The 25,457-nt window shown below is 38.3% G+C and overlaps 1 protein-coding gene across 1 annotated transcript in view; it reads left to right on the top strand.

Moving 5' to 3' along the window:
* LOC136857412 (chromobox protein homolog 5) overlaps positions 1-15,488 on the top strand; it is a 133,759-nt gene extending 118,271 nt beyond the window's left edge. Inside the window, exons 4-5 of the mRNA XM_068225175.1 lie at positions 3,134-3,249; positions 3,333-15,488. Coding sequence (XP_068081276.1) covers positions 3,134-3,249; positions 3,333-3,357 — 141 coding nt within the window. The 3' untranslated portion in view covers positions 3,358-15,488. The remainder of the gene's footprint in view (positions 1-3,133; positions 3,250-3,332) is intronic.
* The last annotated feature ends 9,969 nt before the right edge of the window (positions 15,489-25,457 follow it).

Raw genomic sequence — 25,457 nt, 5'->3', positions numbered from 1 at the left:
GTGATTCGTCCATCAGATGGGGATGTAAAGGCTTCAGCAAAACCCTTCGTGCTATTCAACAAGAGTAGGCTATGTGCCGGCACAGGGTTTCACCCCATCAGTGGTAATCATCATTAAAAATTCATTCTAGGTCATTGAGACCATTGATGGAACACATATTCGGATTAAAAATCCTGGAGGGGAAGACGCACAAATTTATATTAACAGAAAAGGATGGTTTTCTTTAAATGTACGGGTAACGAAATGAATAAACCAAACCAAGGCCCATGGCACAACAGTCCGAATGGCCATGGCCTACCAAGCGACCGCTGCTCAGCCTGGAGGTCTGCAGATTACGAGGTGTTGTGTGGCCAGCACGACGAATCCTCTCGGCCGTTATTCTTGGCTTTCTAGACCGGGGCTGCCACCTCGCCGTCAGATAGCTCCTCAATTATAATCATGTAGGCTGAGTGGACCACAAACCGGCTCTCAGATCCAGATAAAAATCCCTGACCTGACCGGGAATTGAACCCGGGGCCTCTTGGTAAGAGACGGACATGCTACCCCTACACCGCGGGGCCGGCTCATGGTATTATTCAATGCTATTGAACTTGGTAATGAAATGTAAAATCATCAGTAACTAGGAAGATAATGTTTGTGTAATTATGTTTACAAGAAATTGAAGAAAATGAATATATCTTCTTTATATTCGAATTTATGGAAGTAGATTTTATGTTCCCCCACTGGTAATCTCTTCTCCACACATAAAAAGAGGAATAATTTTTCCTCAAATCATCTTTTCGACCTCTATTATCATTCAGGCCTGCACATATGAATATGAAACAAACGTAAGTTGTTACTCAGTTGTTACTGACGTCTCAGACCGTGGTCAACAAGAACTCCATTGCGCTAGCTAGAGCGATAAATCAAGTCAGCCATGCTCCGTTTTGGAGTTATGCACATGCTCGCAAGTAATTTGCAATGCTTAGCAGCAGTGTGCGAGGATGATCTCCAGACTAACTTAGTACGCGCATAATGCAGGTCTATGAATAACGTATTCTTGGTACGTAGTTAGTCAGGATTATAGCAGGACGAGTGAATGTTTATGAATAGCACCCATAGATTTTATGGAAGAAAGCATTCATTCACACCAAATTACAGATCTTAAATATAATACTTTAATTAACATAAGAATTTAAAGAACTGAAGATATTTATTGGTGTAACTCGGTCAATTACATCGGATCCTGAGATGACGGGTTCAAACCTGGCAGAGGTATTCGGTTTTTTAAAGGGAGGAAGAAAGTCAATGCAACACTCCATATTGTAGGATGTTGTAAGATTTCTGGTGATGCATTTTATTTTTATCAGACCAAATTCATTAAAACTCAGCCATAGACGTACAAGAGAGATCCGGTTTACTGTGCCACCTAGTAGACCTATAGTAAAAACGGAACATCAAAAACTAAAATTTTGCAATTATGATTATTTTGCATGTCATTTGAAAGGCAGTCTTACCAGCTTCTCAACTTGAGACAATTAGCACAAAAGTTACAAACAAGTTAGCCATGCGGTTAAGGTTCGGGAGATGGTGGGTTTGAATCCCACTGTCGATAGGCCTGAAGATGGTTTTCTGTGGTTCTCCATTTTCACACCTTGTGCCTTAATTAAGTCCACGGCTACTACCTTTCCAATCCTTCACCCATCCAAGTTGGTTGAAAATGGACTCAGATTAAACGTTAAGAAACCGGAGTACCTGACATCCATGCATGTGACAATGCAACCTGGCTGAAATAGAGGGAAGTCACTGCAGTCTTGTGTGGTCGCCAGTGCCTCTTCACCTGAAAGCCAAGATATACAAGAATGTTGTACACCCACTTACCCTTTAACGCACATAGACCATGTTTAAAACAGTGACATGCAAGGAGTCATGGGAGTGGCACCCGTCAAAGCAGGATACATGGGCTTCTGTGTTGGTATGGGCATGTTACGTGCAGCAATAAGCAGTCTGTGGCCAAAACACTAAGAAGTTGAAGAGAATTTTTGTTTTATTTTTTTATCGTCACCATAAGGCCTATCTGTCGGTGCGACGTAAAGCCTCTTGAAAAAAAAGTTTTTTATTTTTTACCTGTAACCTCTTCAGTTTTTAATTAAACACGATCATTTTGGTTCATCCTCAAGAATAACTACACCTATAGAATTTGAAATTTTTTAAAGTGTATCATCCAATTAAGTTAATAAATATGTTGGAATAGCTTGATTCTTTGTTTATTCTTAGACCAAGAGAGTAAACCATGGTACTTAAACAACAAATGTCATGTGAGGAGTAGAGCGATGTTGTGTTGGACACCGGGACCACTGTCCTGACTGAAGTACACATCTATTCACTAAAATGCAATTATACATTTTTATTAAACCTACTGGATTGTTTTGCATGAAAATAGGTACTTAGGAAGAAAACACAAATTTAGAATTTTTCTTGTGTATACAGCCCCTTAACAGAAAGGTGGGCAGTGATATTTATGAAGAGGAGTATTTAATTTCATTTGAAGTCTTAGCAGAGATATTGAAACCAAGCCTTAATATTGATTTACATTGACAAGCTTTAATTTTTTTTTTTCCAGGATGTTAGACCCTTATAACATTATATCGACATTTCAGCTACTGTTCAGTAGCCCTTGACTTGCTGGCTGGACACCCTGACATGGTGTGCCTATCTTTCAGATAGATGTTTCCAGGATTTAAACGATGTGACCTAGTGTGGCCATTTTTCTGTTATCTGGCAGCCAGCAAAGTCACCAAACTCAGTCCTCTTGAAAATATCAATCTGAGAGAGAGGCAAGTCGATGCTGACACCACCACTTCCTGTTATGAAAGACCGGGCATCCACCCAACCTGCATCATTATTTTGCTTTACTTTACAAAGGAAGTTTTGACGACTACCAAACAGTACTTGAAACATCAACAGATCTATAATGTCGTTATGGCCAGAGATGGATCAAAGCTTGTCATTTCACATTGCCCATGAAATTCTGCACCGATATATTAATTCACTTTGCTTTTTTTCTAGCCTTTAAGCACAGAGTATGATAGTTCCATGTCCTTTAACTCAAAGGTCATAACTTACAAGTGGATCATAATTTTCTTTCTGATAGGCGAGGAATACAAACGCTCGTGAACTGAGGGTAAATCCGCAGCACACGGACAGATTCACGCTGAACATGTCGATGCAGGGTCGACGTCTCAGTCGCCGCCATGGGTCCAAAGGCCGGTAAGTGCAAGATTCACTGGATAAGAAAGGAATGCAGATGAGGAATTTTCTAAATGCTGTTAACATTCTTCTGTGTGTTGCAGCACTACATACCATGGTGCTGAGTGAAGAAAGAAGATGTACACAATATGTCGTGTGGAAGTAAAATGCAGATTACAATAGCAATATTTGTTTTAAAATGTTTTGTGACTCAGTTTGCTAGTTTTGGTGAATCACTTGGGAATGATGGGAAAATTTTAAAGACATATCCTCTGGGATAAAGTTTTGTACCATTTTCAATAATTGTGGTAGTGTTGGGAGTCATGTGGCAAAAACTCCACTTTTTGATGGTTCTACACAAGAATGGTGCAGTATGTCTAGTTCTCAAACACTGTACCTCATTCAAATAAATGTGAACTGATCTACTGAGGTACAACATCCTTCAGAGATGCTGGCAGCATTGGCCTCAAGCTTTTTGTTTCTCTCGCTAAATGTGATCGTGGTGAAACCATGAAGGATGTTTGATGACTGAACTCCAGCACCTGTCAAGTGCTTGCTTTCTCCTGACACACCCTGCGATAGTTCTTCGCCTTGAGATTCATGACACTTCACCATAACCTAGTTACTGACCTCTCAGTAGTAATGAATATAAATTGTGTAAAAAAAATATATATATATTCTTACACTTTGTTGATATTTCTCTTTCTTGTCAATACTTAGGTTGTGAATTCCTTGAGAGGAAAACAAGACTTAGCTCAATTTGTTCTTCTATTGCCACTCTTTAGTGTCTTATAAAGAGCAGATATTTTCTTCCTTTGTTCATCCTCATACATTAATCTGGGAGGGAAGAGCCCTTGTCAAGGTGAAATGATTTGGGCTGGCTGGACACCCTGACTTGGTGGTGCCTGTCTTTCAGATGTTTCCAGGATTTAAACAGTGTGGTCCAGTGTGGCCATTCTTCTGTTGTCTGGCAGCCAGCAGGGTCACCAAACTCAGTCCTTTTGAAAATATCAATCTGAGAGAGAGGCAAGTTGATGCTGACACCACCACTTAGCTTTCTTGCTACTAGGAAAGACCAGGGATCCACCCAACCTGCACCATCATGTTGACAAGGCTACCGAGCAGTACTTGAAATATCAACACATTTATAATGTGGTCCTGGTACCCCCGAAAAGCTTAGATTGTATGTAGCCTACCATGTACCTGCCTTTGAATTAGGAGTTTTTCAGTTTATTCCTATATTTGCTTGCCAAGACATGTTGAAGAGCCAGTTTATTGCTGTGCAAACTATCTCTTGACTTAGTTGATTTCAAACATGCATTTTAGGTTCCATTTTTGCTCTTTGAATTTCAACCAACGAAACAACCGTAGGTTAGTAACTGGTGATTATTGTGTTGTGTCAGATCTTGTTCTGAAAAATAGAGGTATCAGGAGACTGCCTGTTGAAGGTATTGCAAGTATGCCTCATCAAATGAAATCCTCTATTTGATGACAAATTATATATTTTATTATACAACATTTTAATTATGAATTATTACACACCATTTGAAATGATAGCCACATTGTCTGAAAAGTTAGATTACATCAAGAAAAAGACCAAAACCTCTAATTTCGTGGCGGTTCATTGTAAAAACAAAGGAAAATTTGACATAGGTTGAAGTCTTTCTTCTTGCTTTCCTAGACTTGCAGATTTTATTTTGGTCATTTTAAGTATCTCTACAGTATGTTCATGAGCTGCAGTGTGTGTAGAAATAACACATGGTTTGTGGATGTGATAATTTTAGTATCAGACAAGATCTTATCTCCTTTGAAATTCCCTTATATGTTGGCAACTTTATTTAGTTCATAGTGTCAAAATGGGTACATTCTACTGTTCGCCTAGTGTTGTAAATAGTTTGCATACTTTGATTTAGAGAGAGATGTTTATAGACTGTAAGGAAACAATATTTGTGATTCTTTTATTAATGACCATTAATGTACTCTTCTAAACTTAGTGCCAAATTTCATTATGCAGTTGTAGTTTTTATACGTTGGGTTTTATTCAGCTTTATTTTGATAGAGAAGTTTGATGCCAATTGTATTTACTTTGTGTTAATATCCTGGTATTCCTTACTATTTGTTAGAATATTAACCTAACTCATTTTTTGTACACTTAATCTTTTAATGAGAAACACTTGAAAAAACTGTTTGTTACACTCCTTTGAAATACAAACAATTTTTTCAGAAGATATTATTTGAGAGATCTGTTAAGACATTCACTGACACTTGATAGTGAGTTAGAATGCTATCATGTCTGTTGTACTCTGCACATTGCTGTTGCTTTGACTTCATGTGCAATATTAGCGAAGGACATTTCTTCATGAGTCTGACATCTAGCAGTAAAAGAATAATAGATCATATAGGTATGGCTGCAATTTTCAAAGTCAACATCATTAAAATGACTTGTAGAAGAATTTTAACTATCCACTTTTATCATCGGGTTGTACTGCCCATCATAAGCAGGAGTGGAATCAGGAATTAATGAAATCACTGAGAATGACAGTGCCGAATATAAAAACTGCTCGTACCTCTGGCAGTATTTGAAGCTTTCTGAAATTATTCCATCATCTTCATTTCCTGTTTCCAACTTTCTGGGTCAGGTTGTGAATCAAGGACCTCCATCGCTGCCTGTCTCTCCACCACTCTTCTACTTTTTTAAGTACATCTTCTGGTTTTCCTCCCCTCTTCTCTATGCAGTGAATCTGTCCACCTCATTTGGGGTCTTCCTTGTGGTCTCTTTCCTGTTACCCATACCCATACCACTTTAGCTTTGTTGTTTCTATCCTGTCTTGAAGTTTCAAGATTCCTGTCCTTTTCCTTATCTCTTTATTTCTAATTCTATCCTTTCTGGTCTTGCCCACGATACCTCTAGGAATTTCATCTCCGCTGCCTGTATTCTACTCTCATCTCGTTTTGTTGTAGTCCACGATCCAGCTGCATAGGTTAGTATGGGTTCATAATATGTTGAATATGATACTTTCTTACAATTCTTTATGACATCTTGGTTCCACAAAATACCCCTTACACTCTGGTACAAGCTGTTCGCTTTTTGTATTCTTTTTCCAATTTCCTCGGTAATCTTTCCATCTTCTGTGATCCCACTTCCGAAGTACTTGAAACTTTTAACCACTTCCAGAATTTTACCATTCAGTTTTATCTTTCCTCTTCCTTCCCCTTGTCATCACTATTGTTTTACTTTTCTCTGTGCTTACGTTCATCCCAGATTTTCCTATATCTTGATTCCATACATCTACTTGTTTTTGCACTTCCGTTTCATAATCGCCCCATATCACTATATCATCTGAAAACAACATTCTTCCCAATCTCTGTTTAATGTTCTTATGAATTTAATCCATGACTATGATGAATAATATCGGGGATAGTACGACCAGTTTCAACTTTAAACCATTTTGTTTTTCCTATACTAATCTTCACACTACTAACACAATTTTATGAAATTATTACAGAGAGCATTCTTTTGTTGTTGGTGAAGCCAATACAGTAAAGGATCTGCCTGGATATTGTACATCAGCAGATGTGATAATCTGGTGGTACCTGTTCTGCACATTCATATGCAGCAGCGATTACATGACATGACTGATTATTACAGTATGGTGGTTTATTATTTTCCTCATAACAATGACAGTTGTGACCTTGCCAATATCACAGAGGATTGACTTGTAACCTCTTTGTAATATTGTCATTTTCGTACTTTTCTCCATACTTTGTTGCATTGATCTAATTGCAAAAGTGTGTAACATTATCTCTAGCCAGCAGTGTATATATACTGTCTTGCTAGCAAGCATGATGTGATATACAGTGGATTATCCTGTCTTCAGTCAGTTTTAAAAGCATGATCGTGGGCACTAGAAGTCAAGACTGTTTTAAACCTGCTGACCGTCATTTCTGGTTTGAAATATTAGTCTCTTCCCCACTGCAGCCAAAAGCATTTCTTTTTTTTTTTCACGTCTTATATGTGCAGAAACGTTCACAAACATTAATCACATGAAGTACAGTATATTCTAAAGGAGAACTGGATCTCTTCCCTCCTCCCTTAAAGAAGTAAATATTTTCTAGATATGTGACACATGAATTAGTCCTGAGTAAATGTACTTTTTCTAAAATGGGAGATACCTATTTTGAAAAATGTTGGGAGAAAATATGTAAAGATGGCTTTGTAATCTCCTAGAAACTCTGAAGACCTCTATGATAGTGATCTCAAGAGAAATACCTGTGACAGAATTTTTTCTGGTATTTTGATGTGTACATAATGCTGTATTTCATGTTTTGTCATAATTTTTAATCAAAACAGAGTTCTATTTTATTTTTTGCATGGAGAAGTATCAGGACTGATGAACCAGAATTATTGGCAAACTTTATTCTGAAGCTAAAACTACAGAACAAATATTTCTGTACATGCATATAAAGTATAAACAGGTGCTTATCAGAATATGTTGTATGTATAGCCTACTGTTTCTTTCACTCTTGTCTTGAAAAAATTACTTTTCTATAACAATACAAAAAATGCCTGAGAAATTGAACCCAAAATGCAACATGTTACTTAAAATTATAAAACAGTGGTATAGAAAATTGAGACAAATTATTATGAACTGCGTTGTTAGATTGCAAAATTAGGTTATGCGCTAATGGCAGTTTGAGTTCTTGTTTATTTTGCAAATATCGGAGATTTTCCTAATGGCAGAGATCACAATCATAAATGTTTCTCTTATCCTTACAAAGATTGCTGTGGACCAATTATAATAATTACCATAGACAACAGAGGCACTCTTGAAGGAACTGCCAACATTTAGAACTTGTTACTTAATCTCTCGCAGATCTCATAGGCAAATTTTTGTCTTGTCATGTGATCTGGACCTAGGCTTGACATCTTTCTCTTTGGTTTATTTCTTTCTTTTAACTGGCTTTTGTTAACCCTCCCGGGTATAGTTGTGTACAATTTCATAAAAAGGATTGTTATGGAATGGGTTGTATTCTAAACTCGTCTGTTTGAACTGCTTTGGTCATTGTTTGAAAACACTCCATAAGGTTGAGGGAATACAGGTCAGTTTTGGTTACTTCAGCTCTTTGACGCATGATATAGGCACAGCGAAGGTGTTCCTACCGAGTATATGCACTACCTAATTTCTTTGAGTAAAGTGCATCAGTATTTGCCTAATGCCCCTTTACAAATTCAGTCACCAAATTTCAGGATTATGGGTTCAAAAATAGCAGAGGTCATTGGCATTCCATGTTGTATGATGTATGTGTGTCTGGTGACACATTTGATGTCTCCTCAATAAAACTAACTAGTAGAGTTCTAGTTTCTCTGCCATTTGGCAGAGTAAAATGGATTGCTGAAATTGACATATGGGCAGTCTAAATTGCCTCGAGAAATGGGGACGTTAAATGAAGGTAATTTAAGAATAATCCTAAAAAATGACATTTCACTTTCAAAAAATTGCAATGTTATTTCTCTGATCTGTTGTGATAAATAAGAAGAAAAGGCTTTAAATACATCCATCACAAACAAAATCTACTTACAATTTAACAAGAATTTGTCTACAAAGAACTCAACTGATGCTCTGGGCTAAGACAATGGCCATTCTGACAAATATTAGCACTCTATGGTAACGAAGTATATGCCAATTTACTGGACTCTCAGTTTTGGTTCTCCTCCTTGGATAATACTGGTTTATTTATAGCATTAGAACCCTGTGTGAACCTTAAATAAACTGAACTGTGCATTCAAATCTGTAAATTTAAAATTATTGTGTAAAATATTTACTTATACAGTACTTTTATGGTGCATAGTCATCATACTCGCGGTACCTACTAAATCAGTTGTGTTTAAAAAAAAAGTGGATAGGTAATTTCTTTTTCATTATAAATATTGATAAAACCTATACTGTTACAAGTTTTATTCCATTATTACAGAAAAGACCTATACAAACTAGTAGTTTTAATAGTTAATTGTCTCCTAAAGACCTTTCACAGGGTTATTGAAATCAATGCTCAAACTACCAGGATATAAATAATAGCGTAATTGGATGCTTATCACTAGAAAGTGCAAGTCCCAAATGTATAAACAGTATGTTATTCATAAGAAATTGTCTCTGACAAACAATTTAATGGATTTATTTTTGAGAGTTAACACGTTGAGTGTCAAGCCAAAATTTCTAGGATTGCTGTCTGGTGCCATGAGCTAATAACACTGAGTTACTCCAGGTGCCAAAACATTCACAGACTTAACCAAGCAATGGATTGCTGAAACGAGGATATATTTATGATATATGAGGTTAACTTGTCTTATCTTCAAATTATACCAGAAGTGCCCTCATGTGGGGTTGCACTAATACAATAGTTAATGTCACAGTGGTAATGCCCCGATGCTCGGCAGTACTTACCTTTTGTTATGAAAGACTTGTAAGCTTGTTCTTACGATGAGCTTACCACACGCAACGTGTTATCCAGATTTGTAGGATGAACAAGAGAGCAAACTTCAGGTAAATTAAAAACGGGATCTCAAATCATGTTCATTTAATGCCATATTTTTGGGCCTTAGTGAGAGATCCTGTTTGAACGATAATTTCCCCTCGCCAGGAAACCATAGATTCATCTGTGACTATATTACAGCCTGGAGTCTTCACTTCCTGAAATCAGTTTTATATCACGTTCACAATTGCGCAATATACAATCTGCGAACCTGTCCCTCATTGTTGATAAAATGTCAGAATGTCACGAATTCTGCTTATAACACTACAAGCATCTTCAGCTGTGTATAGAAAACGGACTTAACACTCCAGTAACATGCAAAGGACAGCAGTTGAACAAGATCCATCCACAAGCATAAAGTGAGGAATTTCCTCATTTCTTCTGGTGTTGTGGCCACCCATTCGTGAAGCTGACTTAATCTTCTTAAATGCTAATGCTTCTTCTTCTTTCCTGGCCGTTCTGAACATTATATAGTTTGCTTCCTGTACCATTAAATTTATTACTTCATCCGTAACAAATAAACAATAAATTTCATAAGGTGAGTCTTCGGAATCATGAGCTGTCCCTGTGTTAACTACCTCCGTCCCTTGAAAGGGAATGTCATGCTGAGCGCCAGTGTAAGGTCCCCAGTTTTTTATGCAGGTATTATTCCCGGCTGTTCTTTGCGTTGAAACCCCATTCTCGTTTTCATTTTTGTGACTCACTTTCAGCACTTTGTAAATTGTCACTATCCAGACTATCTGCACAAAGTCTTTTACTGCTTCATATACTCATAGAAATTTAAAGAGAGCAAATGAAAAATCTAACCCACACAATAGACAAAGACTTTGTGAGATTCACAAAGCACTCTTAATACTCATATCCGGTAGCGCCAACACAGGAATTAACGAATGAGAAATGGACTAAGCACTTTCTTAAATATATGGTCAACAGATGGCAGGAAGAGGCTTTATACAGTCTCAAAACACACACTTACTGCACACACAAATGAGTTTACATAGTTCGTGTATTCGAACAAATGTACAACTGCATAAGGGGACATGAAGTTCAAGAAACTGCGTGCTCTCAGGTACCCGAATGGTACTCGACATGTTAAATCAAAGGAACAAATAAAAACTTTTGATTGATTGTTAACATATTGAAGACTGGCATATTTATAACATGTTAACTGCTGCATACTGAGCATTTTAACCATATTTAGAGGCTTTATAAATTCAACACTACTTTTACCTGAATTTCAGTTTATCAGTGTTTCTATCACACTATTGCTCAAAAATCAAGACACTATGATGCCATTGTTGACGAGTGAGAAAGCAAAGTGCAAAGAACACAAGAATACTCGGGTACTGTATATGGCAGTAAATAAGGGAGCACAGTGTTCAATTTGTTAACAGTAGGCCTAGATTGATGATAAAGTTAAAATTACTACACTGAAAAATAAACAAAAATCACAATTTCTGAAAGGTGCCAAGTCTTGCAAACATTTCATACATGCTTTGCTACATTTATTATTTAAAGATCTGTAAATAATATTCTTCCATGGCTAAATATAGAATCATGGCCTTCAAGTTCTTTTTTGAGTTACAATGAATGTATGGAAGAGCTAACTTTGTAGGAACTACTTCAAACGGTTTTAATACCTTCATTTTTTCCACTGTTTCTGAAGACAAACAGTAAATAACAAGGAAAAGCATACATACGTCTTTGTGACTGCCTTCTTTTTCTCTATAAGAGTGAAATCAGAATCACGAGGAAGGATTGCTGTCCATTAACAAGAAACCGTTTCTCTGTACTTTCAGATAACCTATTTGCCAGCAGAAAAGAAAACACTAATGTGAGAGCTTGGGTATGGTATCACTGCCATCTTTTGGTGGTCTTAAGACCTATGTGAAGTTTTCTCTGGACTTTGACCACTGAACCCTTCTAGCAAAAAATCCAAGTTTTTAAAAGTCACTTGCACTTTTCTGCTGATAAGTATCTAATTAATATAGGTCCTTCCTCAACTATATCAGTCAAACAGAGCAGTGGTTTGCTGTTGAACTTCAGTGGCCACACTCAAAAACAAAAACAACATGAAAGGATATTCAATGAAAACAGGAGCTTTAAACCGTTCAGGCAGTGTACAACTCCCTATATCAGATACGCTCACTTTGATATGTCCTGGCGAGATTGATCGGTAGATTGCGACAGCCCTATCACTAAGAAACAACATGAAGGGCATCTCAAATAAAAGTTTACAACATCTATTTCTCAGTATAATATTATGATAGTCTGCACATGACACAGTATGCATTCTGTTCTTCACTTAGCACTTTATTTTCACAACATAGTCTCCAGGGTCATTGAAGCATTTGTCTAAGCCTGGGATAAGTTTTGCGATGCCATTTTTGCAAAATATAATGCCTTCTTTAGCAAAGTGGCTACTTTCTCGATACCGGTACTCTTGAAATGACTCAAATGAGGTGTACTACAGTCATCCTCTCTATGGTCATGAAATAGTACAACAGTGTCTCAGGTCACAAAAATATTACATCACTAACACCAGGGTAGCTCCAGCCACACGAAGTGTTCTTAGGAATCAGTACTGGCAGCAACAGTCTACACTATCTGACTGGAATCGGCCAACAGATGGAACACCAGCACATACTTTGCAATGAAATGGGTATGGCTTTTAGTGCCGGGATATCCAAGGATATGTTCGGCTCGCTAGGTGCAGGTTATTGATTTGACGACCGTAGGCGACCTGCACGTCGTGATGAGGATGAAATGATGATGAAGATGACATACACTCTGACCTCGTGCCAACGAAATTAACCAGTAAATCATATTAGAGGTTTCCCAGCTTGTAGGCCGTGGTCCAGGAGCACGTGATGGTACCGATGTTTCACCAAAGACTGCGTTCGGCAATTAACCAATGATGGTTAAAATTTCCGACCCTGCCGCTGGGAATCGAAATGGGGACCCGTGACTAAAGGCCAAAAACGCTAACCTTTTAGCCATACTTTGCAATCTTGACCTTAATAGGATGAGAACTGGAATGCCCAGAAACAAGGCTACACTTTAAAAAAAATGGGGTTATACACAGAATGCTGATTGCAGCTGTGGTGCAATTCAAGATCTTGAATATCTATTTCACTGTCTAAACTCAACTTGAAGACTTAATTAAAGTCATGATTAAGTTATTGTGGCTGCTTCATACTAGAGGGCTTTCAGCATTTGAGGATATTTGAATACGATTATCATCAGGCTCCGGATGTTGATGACATGTCATCTTTTAATTGGTGCATTGTAGATATTGTTAACTTAAGTTTTTATCATCCAACCAGTTTCTCTATCTTTGTACTAGAAAGTTAACGTGAATATTCATCTTTTTAAGTTTAGATATGATTATATTTATAGGAAAGTTATTTTCCTTTTGAGATCATTTCTCTTTAAGGACTACATGCTGTTAAAACGTTATGACCTACAGATCTTCTCATATTTTGTTTCTAACGAGAACAGAGATTTCAAAACAAAGAACTGAAATATTGTAACACAAAAATTACAAAAAATATAAATTATGAATATTGTGGAAGCCTCCATGGCTCAGGCGGCTGCGCATCGGCCTCTCACCGCTGGGTTCCGTTGTTCAAACCCCGGTCACTCCATGTGAGATTTGTGCTGGACAAAGTGGAGGCGGGACAGGTTTTTCTCTGGGTACTCCGGTTTTCCGTGTCATCTTTCATTCCAGCAACACTCTCCATTATCATTTCATTTCATCTGTCAGTCGTTAATCATTGCCCCAGGGGAGTGTGACAGGCCTTGTATGGCACTTGAAAAAGGCAGGCTTCAGGAGTATTGCTGCTCCCTGCATTCTGTTTTGCACACCATCTGTTTTTTTATTCTTACTTTTTCTATTTTTAATTCAAGCACGTACAAAATTTCAGAGTTTAAAAGTTACTTGTTAAATAAGAAAGTATTAAAATGCTCCTATCTTTCAATATTTATTTGGTTACATAATAGAACAAAACCCATTCTAAAATTAGATAAAACAACTCGAAAGAAACAGAGCCTCCGTGGCTCAGGCGACAGCGCGCCGGCTTCTCACCTCTGGGTTCCGTGGTTCAAATCCTGGTCACTCCATGTTGGATTTGTGCTGGACAAAGCAGAGGCGGACAGGTTTTTCTCTGAGTACTCCGGTTTTCCATCATACTTCATTGCAGCAACACTCTCCAATATCATTTCATCTATCATTAATTAATCATTGCCCCAGAGGAGTGCGACAGGCTTCGGCAGCCGGTACAATTCTTATCCTCGCCGCTAGATAGGGGCTTCATTCATTCCATTCCTGACCCGATCGGATTGGAAACGGGCTGTGGATTTTCATTTCCAACTCGGAAAAACATTTTTACAAATGGCTTCAATGTATACAGTAACTATTAACATTCTCTTTTTTCCTTGACAGTTTAATAATCATCATAATCATCAGTAACCAAATATCTCTTATCCTCAAACCTTTGCCCTTGTCAGGGCATGATGGCATTTCATGCGTTTGCTGTCTTGATATGTTTTCTCCAAGTCTAGCAGTATTTCATGATAAGGGTAGCCTCGTAGAAAGTTTTGTCATTAATCTTTCTCTCCATCACAAGTTTCTAGAAAGTGCCTGTTCTTCTGGCTATGTGTTCGAAGTATCACAGGTAAGCATGCTAGTCTGAAGGCCTATAATATAATATAGTTCTTCCAGTTCTTATAGTTCTTACATCATTTATTTCTAAGAAACAAAACTAGTAATCGGAGTGAAAAATCTTGGCTTGGCCAGAGCCTGTCATGTGAGCTTGCCCATACAAGAGGAACAAGCCATCAGTCATAGAGGGGTAGGCAGTGTAATTAAATTCATGTGTCACCCACAAGGTTCCTTGTAATTATATCATACTTTCACATAGCCTATCTTCATGAATATTAAACTTCCATTGTGGAATTCGTCCACTGTAAACCCTGTATTTAGTGTTCTTGTTTTAAAACCTTGCCCTGCCCAAAACCTGCCGCCCTGGATGGTGTCGCAGTTGCCCTCCCCCCCTTCCTTGGTTGGCCCTGCTTTTCAACCAAGAGGCATTTCTTTCTAGGTATATGTCATTATGAGATGGTTAGACAAGTCTGGTGTGTCAGGCACCATAGCTTGAGTTCTTTAGATTGTATCATTGCTGCTTAAGAGCATTGTGTCTATTCTATTTGTGCAGCAGGAATATTGTGAGACATCCAGTTCAGTTCCATGAGTTGCCCCTTACAAGAGTGCTCAAGAAGCCTTGAGATAGAGCTGGTCTTCAGTCTTTGTGTCATGAATAGAATACATGTCAATCATACCATGGGGTATGTGCTAGTACATATAAAGATATATTTTAACTTTCCTGTGGAATGTTCCAGACAAAAGTACAAAAACATTATAAGAGAGTTCTATGATACATGTTTGTCATACCCTGGATGCACAACTCGAAAGCTGTGGTCCAGCTACTTATGTTGGAGACTAAAAGTACTCGAGCTGATTTTCCCTGGTGCCTTGTTTGCCCTTTCTGCCCATTTTAAAAATGGCTTCTGGCTTCACCTGATCTAATGTTAGCCATCCAGGGTAAGATATAACATCTCGGATATAAGTTACTGGTTTCAATGATTGTGCACAATTCAGAAAGATATTTTCTTCTAAGATAATGGTAATTGTCAGTAAATATTATATAAACGTAAATGATTACATATGACGATTTGATGTTTTATTCATCCCATTTGTCCTTTCCTTCCTACCAGTGCAACAGAGGTAAGTAAAACTTCGCTTTCACAGTGTTCCACAAGAACATGTAAACTGATAAGGATGAGAAACAAGAGCCCACTTCTCGAGAAGCAATGTCTTCCCCAGGAGACTCGAGAAGTGTACGCACACTTCTTGAGTCTTGCAGTGACGTTTCTCGATCAACTAGGCAAGAGAAATGATGGGTTTGGTCTTTCATTCACAGCGTATAATACAGATGTACTGTACGACTGATTTAGACCAGTCAACCTACGAGGCGGATAACAGAATTCATTTTAGCCTGAATACTTTATTTTTTTGCGCCGCACCTTTATGACTACCAAGAGAAAGTCAGGGGCCTAGTAGTTTTTCACAGAAGTCCTAGAAAATAAAGTGCATTGTACCAGTAATATTTGTTCCCTGTGTATTACTGTTGGATTCAAAATTATGCAGAATCAAGTTTAAACCTCTATAATATGAGTAGGCCAATCTCACCTTAAAATACACCAACTTTTTTTTTACCCTTCTCTGTTTAGAGGTGGTATGGAATATTTTTTCATATGTTTCGAAGCTTCAGATATTTTGATGGGATTGGAAAAACCTTGATATGCAATTATAACCAAATTTTAACACAATGTAGCCTCAAGTGTCTTTAATAAGCTTCTGAAATGATTAAGACTTTTATCTAATATGAATAAAAAGATTATGAATTAAGCGATTGGACTAATAGCGTTGCCACTTTTGATTGTGACCAAGCACTATACTCCATACTGCTGCCTGCAAAATAACACGTGTTCTATAAGAAAGTAAATTTATTTTTCGTGCAGTTACATAAAAAAAATGGTTCATGTTTGTGGGTTACTGCAGTCACATCCTAGTTCGTGAACCTTGGGCAACGGCTGAGTGGCCTAGTAAGTGGTCCTGAGAGTCGGGATACCAGTTGCTATGGAATGGGAGTGGGCATCTCGGACATATTCTTCTGAGTCGTGGCCCTCCTTGTGCTCAGGCGGCTAGGACTATAGAATTCACCGGTCGTCCATAACCCGTTTGAGGAGGGATCCTCACTTGGACTATGTGCAAGTAGGGTAGCATCCTGCTTCATGAATTTACCGAGCTCAGAACATTTTAAGCAAGCCTCGGACCTATGGGAGTAATGGAGTCCCACTCCCATTTGACAGGCGAGGGACTCCTTGGAAACAACTTGGTGAACAAAATGGAATTTGATGGGGAGCTATCAATATTAATGGGGCTTATGGAAGAAAGAAAGTAGAACTGGCTGAGTCAGCAAAGAGGATGCATCTGGATGTGCTAGGAGTAAGTGATATTCGGGTAAGGGGAGAAAATGAGGAAGAGATAGGAGATTACAAAGTGTACTTGATGGGTGTTAGAAAGGGAAGAGCAGAGCCTGGGGTAGGGCTCTTTATCAGGAATACCATTGCACGCAACATAGTTTCTGTTAGGCACGTAAATGAGCGAATGATGTGGGTAGATTTGTCAGTTGGAGGAATTAGGACTAGAATTGTGTCTGTGTATTCACCATGTGAGGGTGCAGATGAGGATGAAGTTGGCAAGTTTTATGAAGCATTGAGTGACATCGTGGTCAGGGTCAACAGCAAGGATAGAATAGTGCTAATGGGCGATTTCAATGCGAGAGTTTGGAATAGAACTGAAGGATACGAAAAGGTGATTGGTAAATGTGGGGAAGATATGCAAGCTAATGGGAATGGGAAGCGTTTGCTGGACTTCTGTGCTAGTATGGGTTTAGCAGTTACGAATACATTCTTCAAGCATAAGGCTATTCACCGCTACACATGGGAGGCTAGGGGTACCAGATCCATAATAGACTATATCTTAACAGACTTTGAATTCAGGAAATCTGTTAGGAATGTACGAGTTTTTCGCGGATTTTTCGATGATACAGACCACTATCTGATGTGTAGTGAACTAAGTATCTCTAGGCTAGGGTAGAGAAAGTGAAATCTGTCTGCAAACGAATAAGGGTAGAAAATCTCCAGGACGAGGAAATTAGACAGAAGTACATGGATGTGATTAGTGAGAAGTTTCGAACAGTAGACAGTAAGCAGGTTCAGGATATAGAAAGTGAATGAAAGTAGAAACAGCAAGGGAATGCTTAGGAACAACTGTGTGTAAAGATGGGAAAAGGCGAACATCTTGGTGGAATGATGAAGTGAGAGCAGCCTGTAAACGTAAAAAGAAGGCTTATCAGAAATGGCTCCAAACAAGGGCCGAGGCAGACAGGGATTTGTACGTAGATGAAAGAAACAGAGCGAAACAAATAGTTGTTGAATCCAAAAAGAAGTCATGGGAAGATTTTGGTAATATCCCGGGAAGGCTAGGTCAAGCAGCAGGGAAACCATTCTGGACAGTAATAAAGAATCTTAGGAAGGGAGGGGAAAAGGAAATGAACAGTGTTTTGAGTAATTCAGGTGAACTCGTAATAGATCCCAGGGAATCACTGGAGAGGTGGAGGGAAAATTTTGAACATCTTCTCAATGTAAAAGGCAATCATCCTGGTGGTGTTACAAACAGCCAAGCTCATGGGGAGGAGGAAAATGATGTTGGTGAAATTATGCTTGAGGAAGTGGAAAGGATGGTAAGAAAACTCCATTGTCATAAGGCAGCAGGAATAGATGAAATTAGACCTGAAATGGTGAAGTATAGTGGGAAGGCAGGGATGAAATGGCTTCATAGAGTAGTAAAATTAGCATGGAGTGTTGGTAAGGTACCTTCAAATTGGACCAAAGCAGTAATTGCATCTATCTATAAGCAAGGGAACAGGAAGGATTGCAACAATTATCGAGGTATCTCATTGATTAATATACCAGGCAAAGTATTCACTGGCATCTTGGAAGGGAGGGTGCGATCAATCGTTGAGAGGAAGTTGGATGGAAACCAGTATGGTTTCAGACCACAGAGAGGCTGTCAGAATCAGATTTTCAGTATGCGCCAGGTAATTGAAAAATGCTACGAGAGGAATAGGCAGTTGTGTTTATGTTTCGTAGATCTAGAGAAAGTATATCACAGGGTACCGAGGGAAAAGATGTTCGCCATACTGGGGGACTATGGAATTAAAGGTAGATTATTAAAATCAATCAAAGGCATTTATGTTGACAATTGGGCTTCAGTGAGAATTGATGGTAGAATGAGTTCTTGGTTCAGGGTACTTACAGGGGTTAAACAAGGCTGTAATTTTTCACCTTTGCTGTTCGTAGTTTACATGGATCATCTGCTGAAAGATATAAAATGGCAGGGAGGGATTCAGTTAGGTGGAAATGTAGTAAGCAGTTTGGCCTATGCTGACGACTTGGTGTTAATGGCAGACTGTGCCGAAAGCCTGCAGTCTAATATCTTGGAACTTGAAAATAGGTGCAATGAGTATGTTATGAAAATCAGCCTCTCGAAGACTAAATTGATGTCAGTAGGTAAGAAATTCAACAGAATTGAATGTCAGATTGGTGATACAAAGCTAGAACAGGTCGATAATTTCAAGTATTTAGGTTGTGTTCTCCCAGGATGGTAATATAGTGAGATTGAATCAAGGTGTAGTAAAGCTAATGCAGTGAGCTCGCAGTTGTGATCAGCAGTATTCTGTAAGAAGGAAGTCAGCTCCCAGACGAAACTATCTTTACATCAGTCTGTTTTCAGACCAACATTGCTTTACGGGAGTGAAAGCTGGGTGGACTCAGGATATCTTATTCATAAGTTAGAAGTAACAGACATGAAAGTAGCAAGAATGATTGCTGGTACAAACAGGTGGGAACAATGGCAGGAGTGTACTCGGAATGAGGAGATAAAGGCTAATTTAGGAATTAACTCTATGGATGAAGCTGTACGCATAAACCGGTTTCTGTGGTGGGGTCATGTGAGGCAAATGGAGGAGGATAGGTTACCTAGGAGAATAATGGACTCTGCTGTGGAGGGTAAGAGAAGTAGAGGTAGACCAAGACGACGATGGTTAGACTCGGTTTCTAACGATTTAAAGATAAGAGGTATGGAACTAAATGAGGCCACAGCACTAGTTGCAAATCAAGGATTGTGGCGACGTTTAGTAAATTATCAGAGCTTGCAGACAATCTCAGAATAAAAGAACAAATCTTTAAATCTGCTGTTGAATGTCCAAAGACCTTTCGCAGAATTAGTGATGGGAAAAGTTTTATGTACATACATTATCATTATAGACTGTTATGCAAGTATGACGAAGGCGAATATATGAAATATATACATTCTCATTTATCGTTTGTGTTTCATTTGTCGATTACTTTTGTAACAATTTGCTTTACGTCATGCCGTCTTATGGCGACGATGTGGTGGGAACGGCTAAGGAGAGCAATTTCTAGGCGTGAAAATGGAAAACGACGTAAAACCATCTTCAGGGCTGCCGACAGTGGGATTCGAACCCACTATCTCTAGGATAAAAGTGGGTTCGAACCCCACTGTCGGCAGCCCTGAAGATGGTTTTCCGTAGTTTCTCATTTTCACGCCAGGTACATGCTGGGGCTGTACCTTAACTAAGGCCGCGGGCGCTTCCTTCCCACTCCCGGGCCTTCCCTATCGCATCGTTGCCATAAGACCTATCTGTGTCAGTGCGTCGTAAAACAAAACAAAATATCCCCGACCCAAAGTCTCACGCTCCAGGACACTGTCATTGAGGCGGTATAGGTGAGATCCCCCTCTGAGTCCACAGGAACACCCAATCCTGGAGGGTAAATTGATAGAAAGATTATTATTATTATTGTACTCCCATAACCACTTATGTGGTTTTCTGCAACGTTAAGGTGCCGGTATTTTGTCCCACAGGAATTCTTTCATGTGCCGGTACACCTGCCGACATGAGACTCTCGTATGTGACCACTGTCAAGTACCGACGAACAAAGTCGGAACTGAAACCTCAAACTTGAGCTCAGAAGGCCAGCGATCTACGGTCTGAACTGCTGAGCCCGGTACAGCATATAACCAATTCCAATCAGTTCGTACTCTTCAGTAAAAAATGAAATGGCGTATGGCTTTTAGTGCCGGGAGTGTCCGAGGACAAGTTCGGCTCACCAGATGCAAGTTTTTGATTTGACTCCCGTAGGCGACCTGCGCGTCGTGATGAGGATGAAATGATGGAAGACGGCACATACACTCAGCTCCCGTGCCAGCGAAATCAACCAATTAAGGTTAAAATTCCCGACCCTGCCAGGAATCGAACCCGAGATCTCTGTGACCAAAGGCCAGCACGCTAACCATTTAGCCATGTAGGCGGACGTACTCTTCCGTAAAAAATGAGCTACGAGTATAATGAATGTAAGAGCATCGTATATAATTCATGTTTACATGCAATGGAATAGAATTATTACTTAAACTTTTGTACGGTACTATTAATAATATTATAAATGCATTTGCAACGGTATAATATATGCCAATATTCAATCTACAGTATTCTATCCATCTGCACCTACTGCAAACTGAATGTCAGCAGATCAAAATCTGTTATAGCGTAACAAATAATGCAGCGATCTTGAAATGACTACAGCATTTGAATGACAAACGTAGAGGAACACATGCATCTGTGGAATTAGTACTGAAATCTGAATTGTAATTCCTCCTAAGACCAACGTTACAACATTGCCCACATCAAAGCATTTGAATTTTACGCCAGTGAATTCAATCGGAGGACTACCGGAGGTCTCCGGAGGACGAGCGAAAACAACTGCTCCGCTCCTACCGTTCCTAGCACTAAGAGAAGGCCTAGCAATACAAATACGATCCTCGAGTGACGTCATGCTGCTACGTCCTATCTGAACTGTAAACAACTGGCAGCGTGATTTGAATGTTACTTTTGTTGGATGTGTGAACAAGTGTAGTTTTTGACAAGTGCGTGTGAATTTATGTTCTTTACTTGGTGGTAGGCCAACCTATCATAGTAAAAGGCATAATGCCTCATAAGTGCGGTGTGCCAAATTGTAAAGGCTATTATTTAAACGGACCAAAAGTGAGTGTGTTCTCTTTCCCTACTAATGAAGAACTGAGGTTAAAATGGATAAGAGCTATTTATCGGGAGGATTTTATTCCTACGAAACACTAGGGTATGTATAGTTCTGGTTTACTAAATCCTTTCGACACGGAAATCACATTAAGAAATTACGACCAGCATAGTTTACGAACATGTACATTCACGTTTCAATGTCATTGTATTTTAGATATGCGAACTTCATTTTAAAGATGATGAGATTGAAAGATCCACGAGCATGGTCGATGAAAAGAACGGGAGGTTACTGAATGCTCTTTTGTCAAACCCCAGATTGGTGAAAGATTACTTCATCATTTCTAGATAGAACACAAAATGATGCTTTAGGCACAATCTTTGTTTCTTAATAGAATGCCAGTTTCAGTGCAACTGTGTAACAATTAATTTTAATAATTTTAGATGCAGTTCCATCACCGTTTCAAAACTTCCCTCAATATCTCTCTGGAGCCATTACTGCATCCCCTGAAGATCCAGAAAAGAGGCAGCGTAGAGTGGAAAACCAGTATTTAGAAATTGCTTTTACTGACAGTTTACGTACATATAGTGAACATGCTGAGGCAATAACATTTAAAGACTTTGCGGAATTAAAGCTAAAAATGAATGGCGTTACATTTGATACTGAATGGGACTTGCTCAAGAAAGGATCACGTTTATATTTCATTTTAACGAAAGAGGAACCCAACCCTCATATTTCTTGTTGTGTTAAAATAACACAAGATTTACATGCTTCATTATTTGTCAATAATGTAGAAGTTAAACGCTGTAAAGGGGTGTCATTGCCTAAGCATGTTAAGAATATTACAGAAATTGAAACATTAACACAGAATGCACATTCTCTGTATGTATATTCTACTATGTCTAGCAGCCAGGATAGAGAAGAAACTTTGACTGTTCTTGGTGATTTATTGCAACACTTATAAAATAAGTTTCCTGAGAAGAAAAATATGTTAAATATCTTAAAAGAACAGTTATTCTTGTTACCTAAGAAGAGGCAGAAGAATTATTCCTGGGAGTTAATGGTATATTCTTCATTAGCTCATTCAATTTCTCCCCATTGTTACAAATTTATTTGAGGATCTGGTAACTTAACTCTTCCTGCTCCACGTACGCTGCAAATAATATGCTCAAAGCTTGTAACAAAATCTCTGCAGGAAAAGAATGACAATTATCTGCTCTATATGAAGAGTTAATTTCCATTACTCTCTCCAGAAGAAAAATTGGTGCTATTGTCAATGGATGAGGTTCATATCAAACCCCAGTTAGATTTCAAACAGGGCAGGGTGGTATGTACTGCGATGAACAACATCTTCTAAAACAGATCTACTACTCTTTAACTCATAGTCACCTACAATATTTGAATGTAATCTGGATGCGCTGTAAGAAGTCTGACTTGAATGAGCTAATGGTAACTAAGTTTCTTAAAAATTCCTGCAACAGGTGTGATCTTTTTAGTAATGTATTCAACATGGTCTGTCCAGTTCAAGTTCCTATCAAAAACCAACACAAGATATTTGACAGTACTAACTAGTTTTATTTTAGTATTCTGCATATATATTTTACTGTGTGGGATTTCATTCTGACCTTCTTTTGTCATTATCATATAATGAGTCTTTTGCACATTAATTATTAATTTATTTGCTTGAAACCAAAAGCACAGAATATTGAGGTCTTCCTGCATATCTTTAACAATGGAGTCTATATTGCAACCAGTATAGAACAAGTTTGTGTCTTCGGCATATAGTGTGATACGTCTTTTCAAACGGCAAGTTGCAATGTCCTTGATGTAGACTAGAGAGAGTATCGGCCCTAATACCGACCCCTGTGAAACGCCATGGGTTACCCTAATTGCTGAGCTCCTACAGTTATTCAGCACTACATACTGTTTTCTATCAGACAGATAATTATCAAACCACTTCAAAGCAACACCACGGACTTCTGCTCTCTCTAATTTAGTTAACAGTCTTCCATGGTCCACTGTATCAAAGGCCTTCTTTAGATCTATAAACAACCCACCAGCAAAATTATTAAAAACTATCTTACTCTTGCAGCAGATTTATGAGATCTACGGTTGCTATTTCAGTGTTAGAGTTCTCACGAAAGCCATATTGTGCATTGTAAAAGAAATTATTTCTGTTTAAATAAGTGAGAAGTCTCTTTTAACAATAGTTTCTAATATTTTGGAGATTATGGAGAGAATACAGATAGATAGACCGATAGTTGCAGTTACTAGGATTCCTCCCATCCCCACCCTTGAAGACAGGAACTACTTTAGCTACTTTTAGCTCACTAGGTAATGTACCAGATGCCAAGGATTCGTTAATGATATCTGTTAGCATCCCGCTTAAAGAATCCTGGAATTCTTTTAGAAAGTTGGCAGTTATATCATCCTGCCCATCCTGCTACTCTTGTTTTTTTAGATTTGATATTATAGATCTTACTTCTGTTTCATCAGTTGGATATAGGTAAAATAAGTTCAAGTAACTACGAACCCGAAGTGTTTCATTGCTCTGGGGAGGGAGTGCTGAAGCCAGGGTTTTAGCAATATTTGAAAAATATAAATTTAATGATTCACATATTTCCTGACTGTCTGTAATTATCTTGTTATCTATTTCTAGAGATGTACAATTATCGCCTTTTGTTGTTTTTCTGTTATGTGATATTACTACTTTCAGGTCTATCATCTTTTCGGTTTACGTTAGTTGCTTTCAGCCTTTTCAGTTCAAGCGATTGTGATGGAGTTTTAGAATTTTGCAAAATAATATAAAATATTAATATATTATGGTCACTTATATAGCTACCAACATTTGATGAATAATAATATATTCCAGATATATTTATAGACACATGATCTATTAAAGTGCTTGTGGTATCACATATTCTTGTTGGATATACATTATTGCATTGCTTGAAATCATAGCAAGAAAGCAGGTTCATGTATTTTTTTTAGTTGGTCACTAGTTAAGATATCAATATTCGTGTTACCCAAAAATAGGCATAAATTGTTAGTTGTTTTAATTAGAAAATGTTCGAGGGATGGTAGAAATGGTGTGGCATTATTCCTATTTGGGTTATATCCTGCAATTAAATCAATACTTTTATATTTACTACTACTAAATTTATCCCTATAAATTTCAACCCATATCCAGCTATGATCAAGTTCACAATTCATTTTCACATTTACTTTCCAATAGTGCGAAATGTAAATACCTAAGCCACCTACAGCTTTGCCGTCTCTGTGTGAAAAGATGCTTCTATAATTTGGTAAATTATAGTATTTCGCCTCCTCACATTTTACCCAGGTTTCTGTCACAACCAATATATCTACCTGACCTATAATGTGCAACAGAATTTCTATTTCCTCAAGTTTGTTTCGGATACTCCTGCTGTTTAGGTACAAGCACCTAACCGCACTGTAAGATTTTGACGGAGTAGAGCTGTTTCCGTCCAGATGATAAGCAACTGTATATGAACTGATGTTCTGTAAAACAAAGTTACTTATAGAATCTTATTGAATTTCATAACAGCCTAATGGAAAAATGGAATGTTTCTTGTAACACTTAGGTACTGCCATTAACGAGTGTTGGTATGATATTTTGGCTGTGTCGTTACACTTGTGTCTTCGTTCTGCAACTTTCTAATATCATCAATGCTCCTAATTCGCACTGATCGATGGTTTTCAGTCCTTCTTACGTTGATTTTGCAGTCCCTTGTCCAAATATATTTATATCCATATTGCCGTAGATCCCTGGCCATCTCGCGGAGATATTTATTCCCCGATGTCAGATGCTCATTGATATATACAGCTCGGTTAACTGCTTAGATACCTAAATCTTTTGAGCTTAGTGTTGATTTATTCTTCCTTGCTGCGAGCAGCTGATCCTTTTTAAACCGGCTATAACATTTTACAAGGAG

Source organism: Anabrus simplex, chromosome 1 (genome assembly GCF_040414725.1).
Source record: "Anabrus simplex isolate iqAnaSimp1 chromosome 1, ASM4041472v1, whole genome shotgun sequence".
Taxonomy (NCBI): domain Eukaryota; kingdom Metazoa; phylum Arthropoda; class Insecta; order Orthoptera; family Tettigoniidae; genus Anabrus; species Anabrus simplex.
The sequence above is the reverse complement of the archived record's forward strand: the minus strand, read 5'-3'. Positions and strand labels throughout refer to the sequence as shown.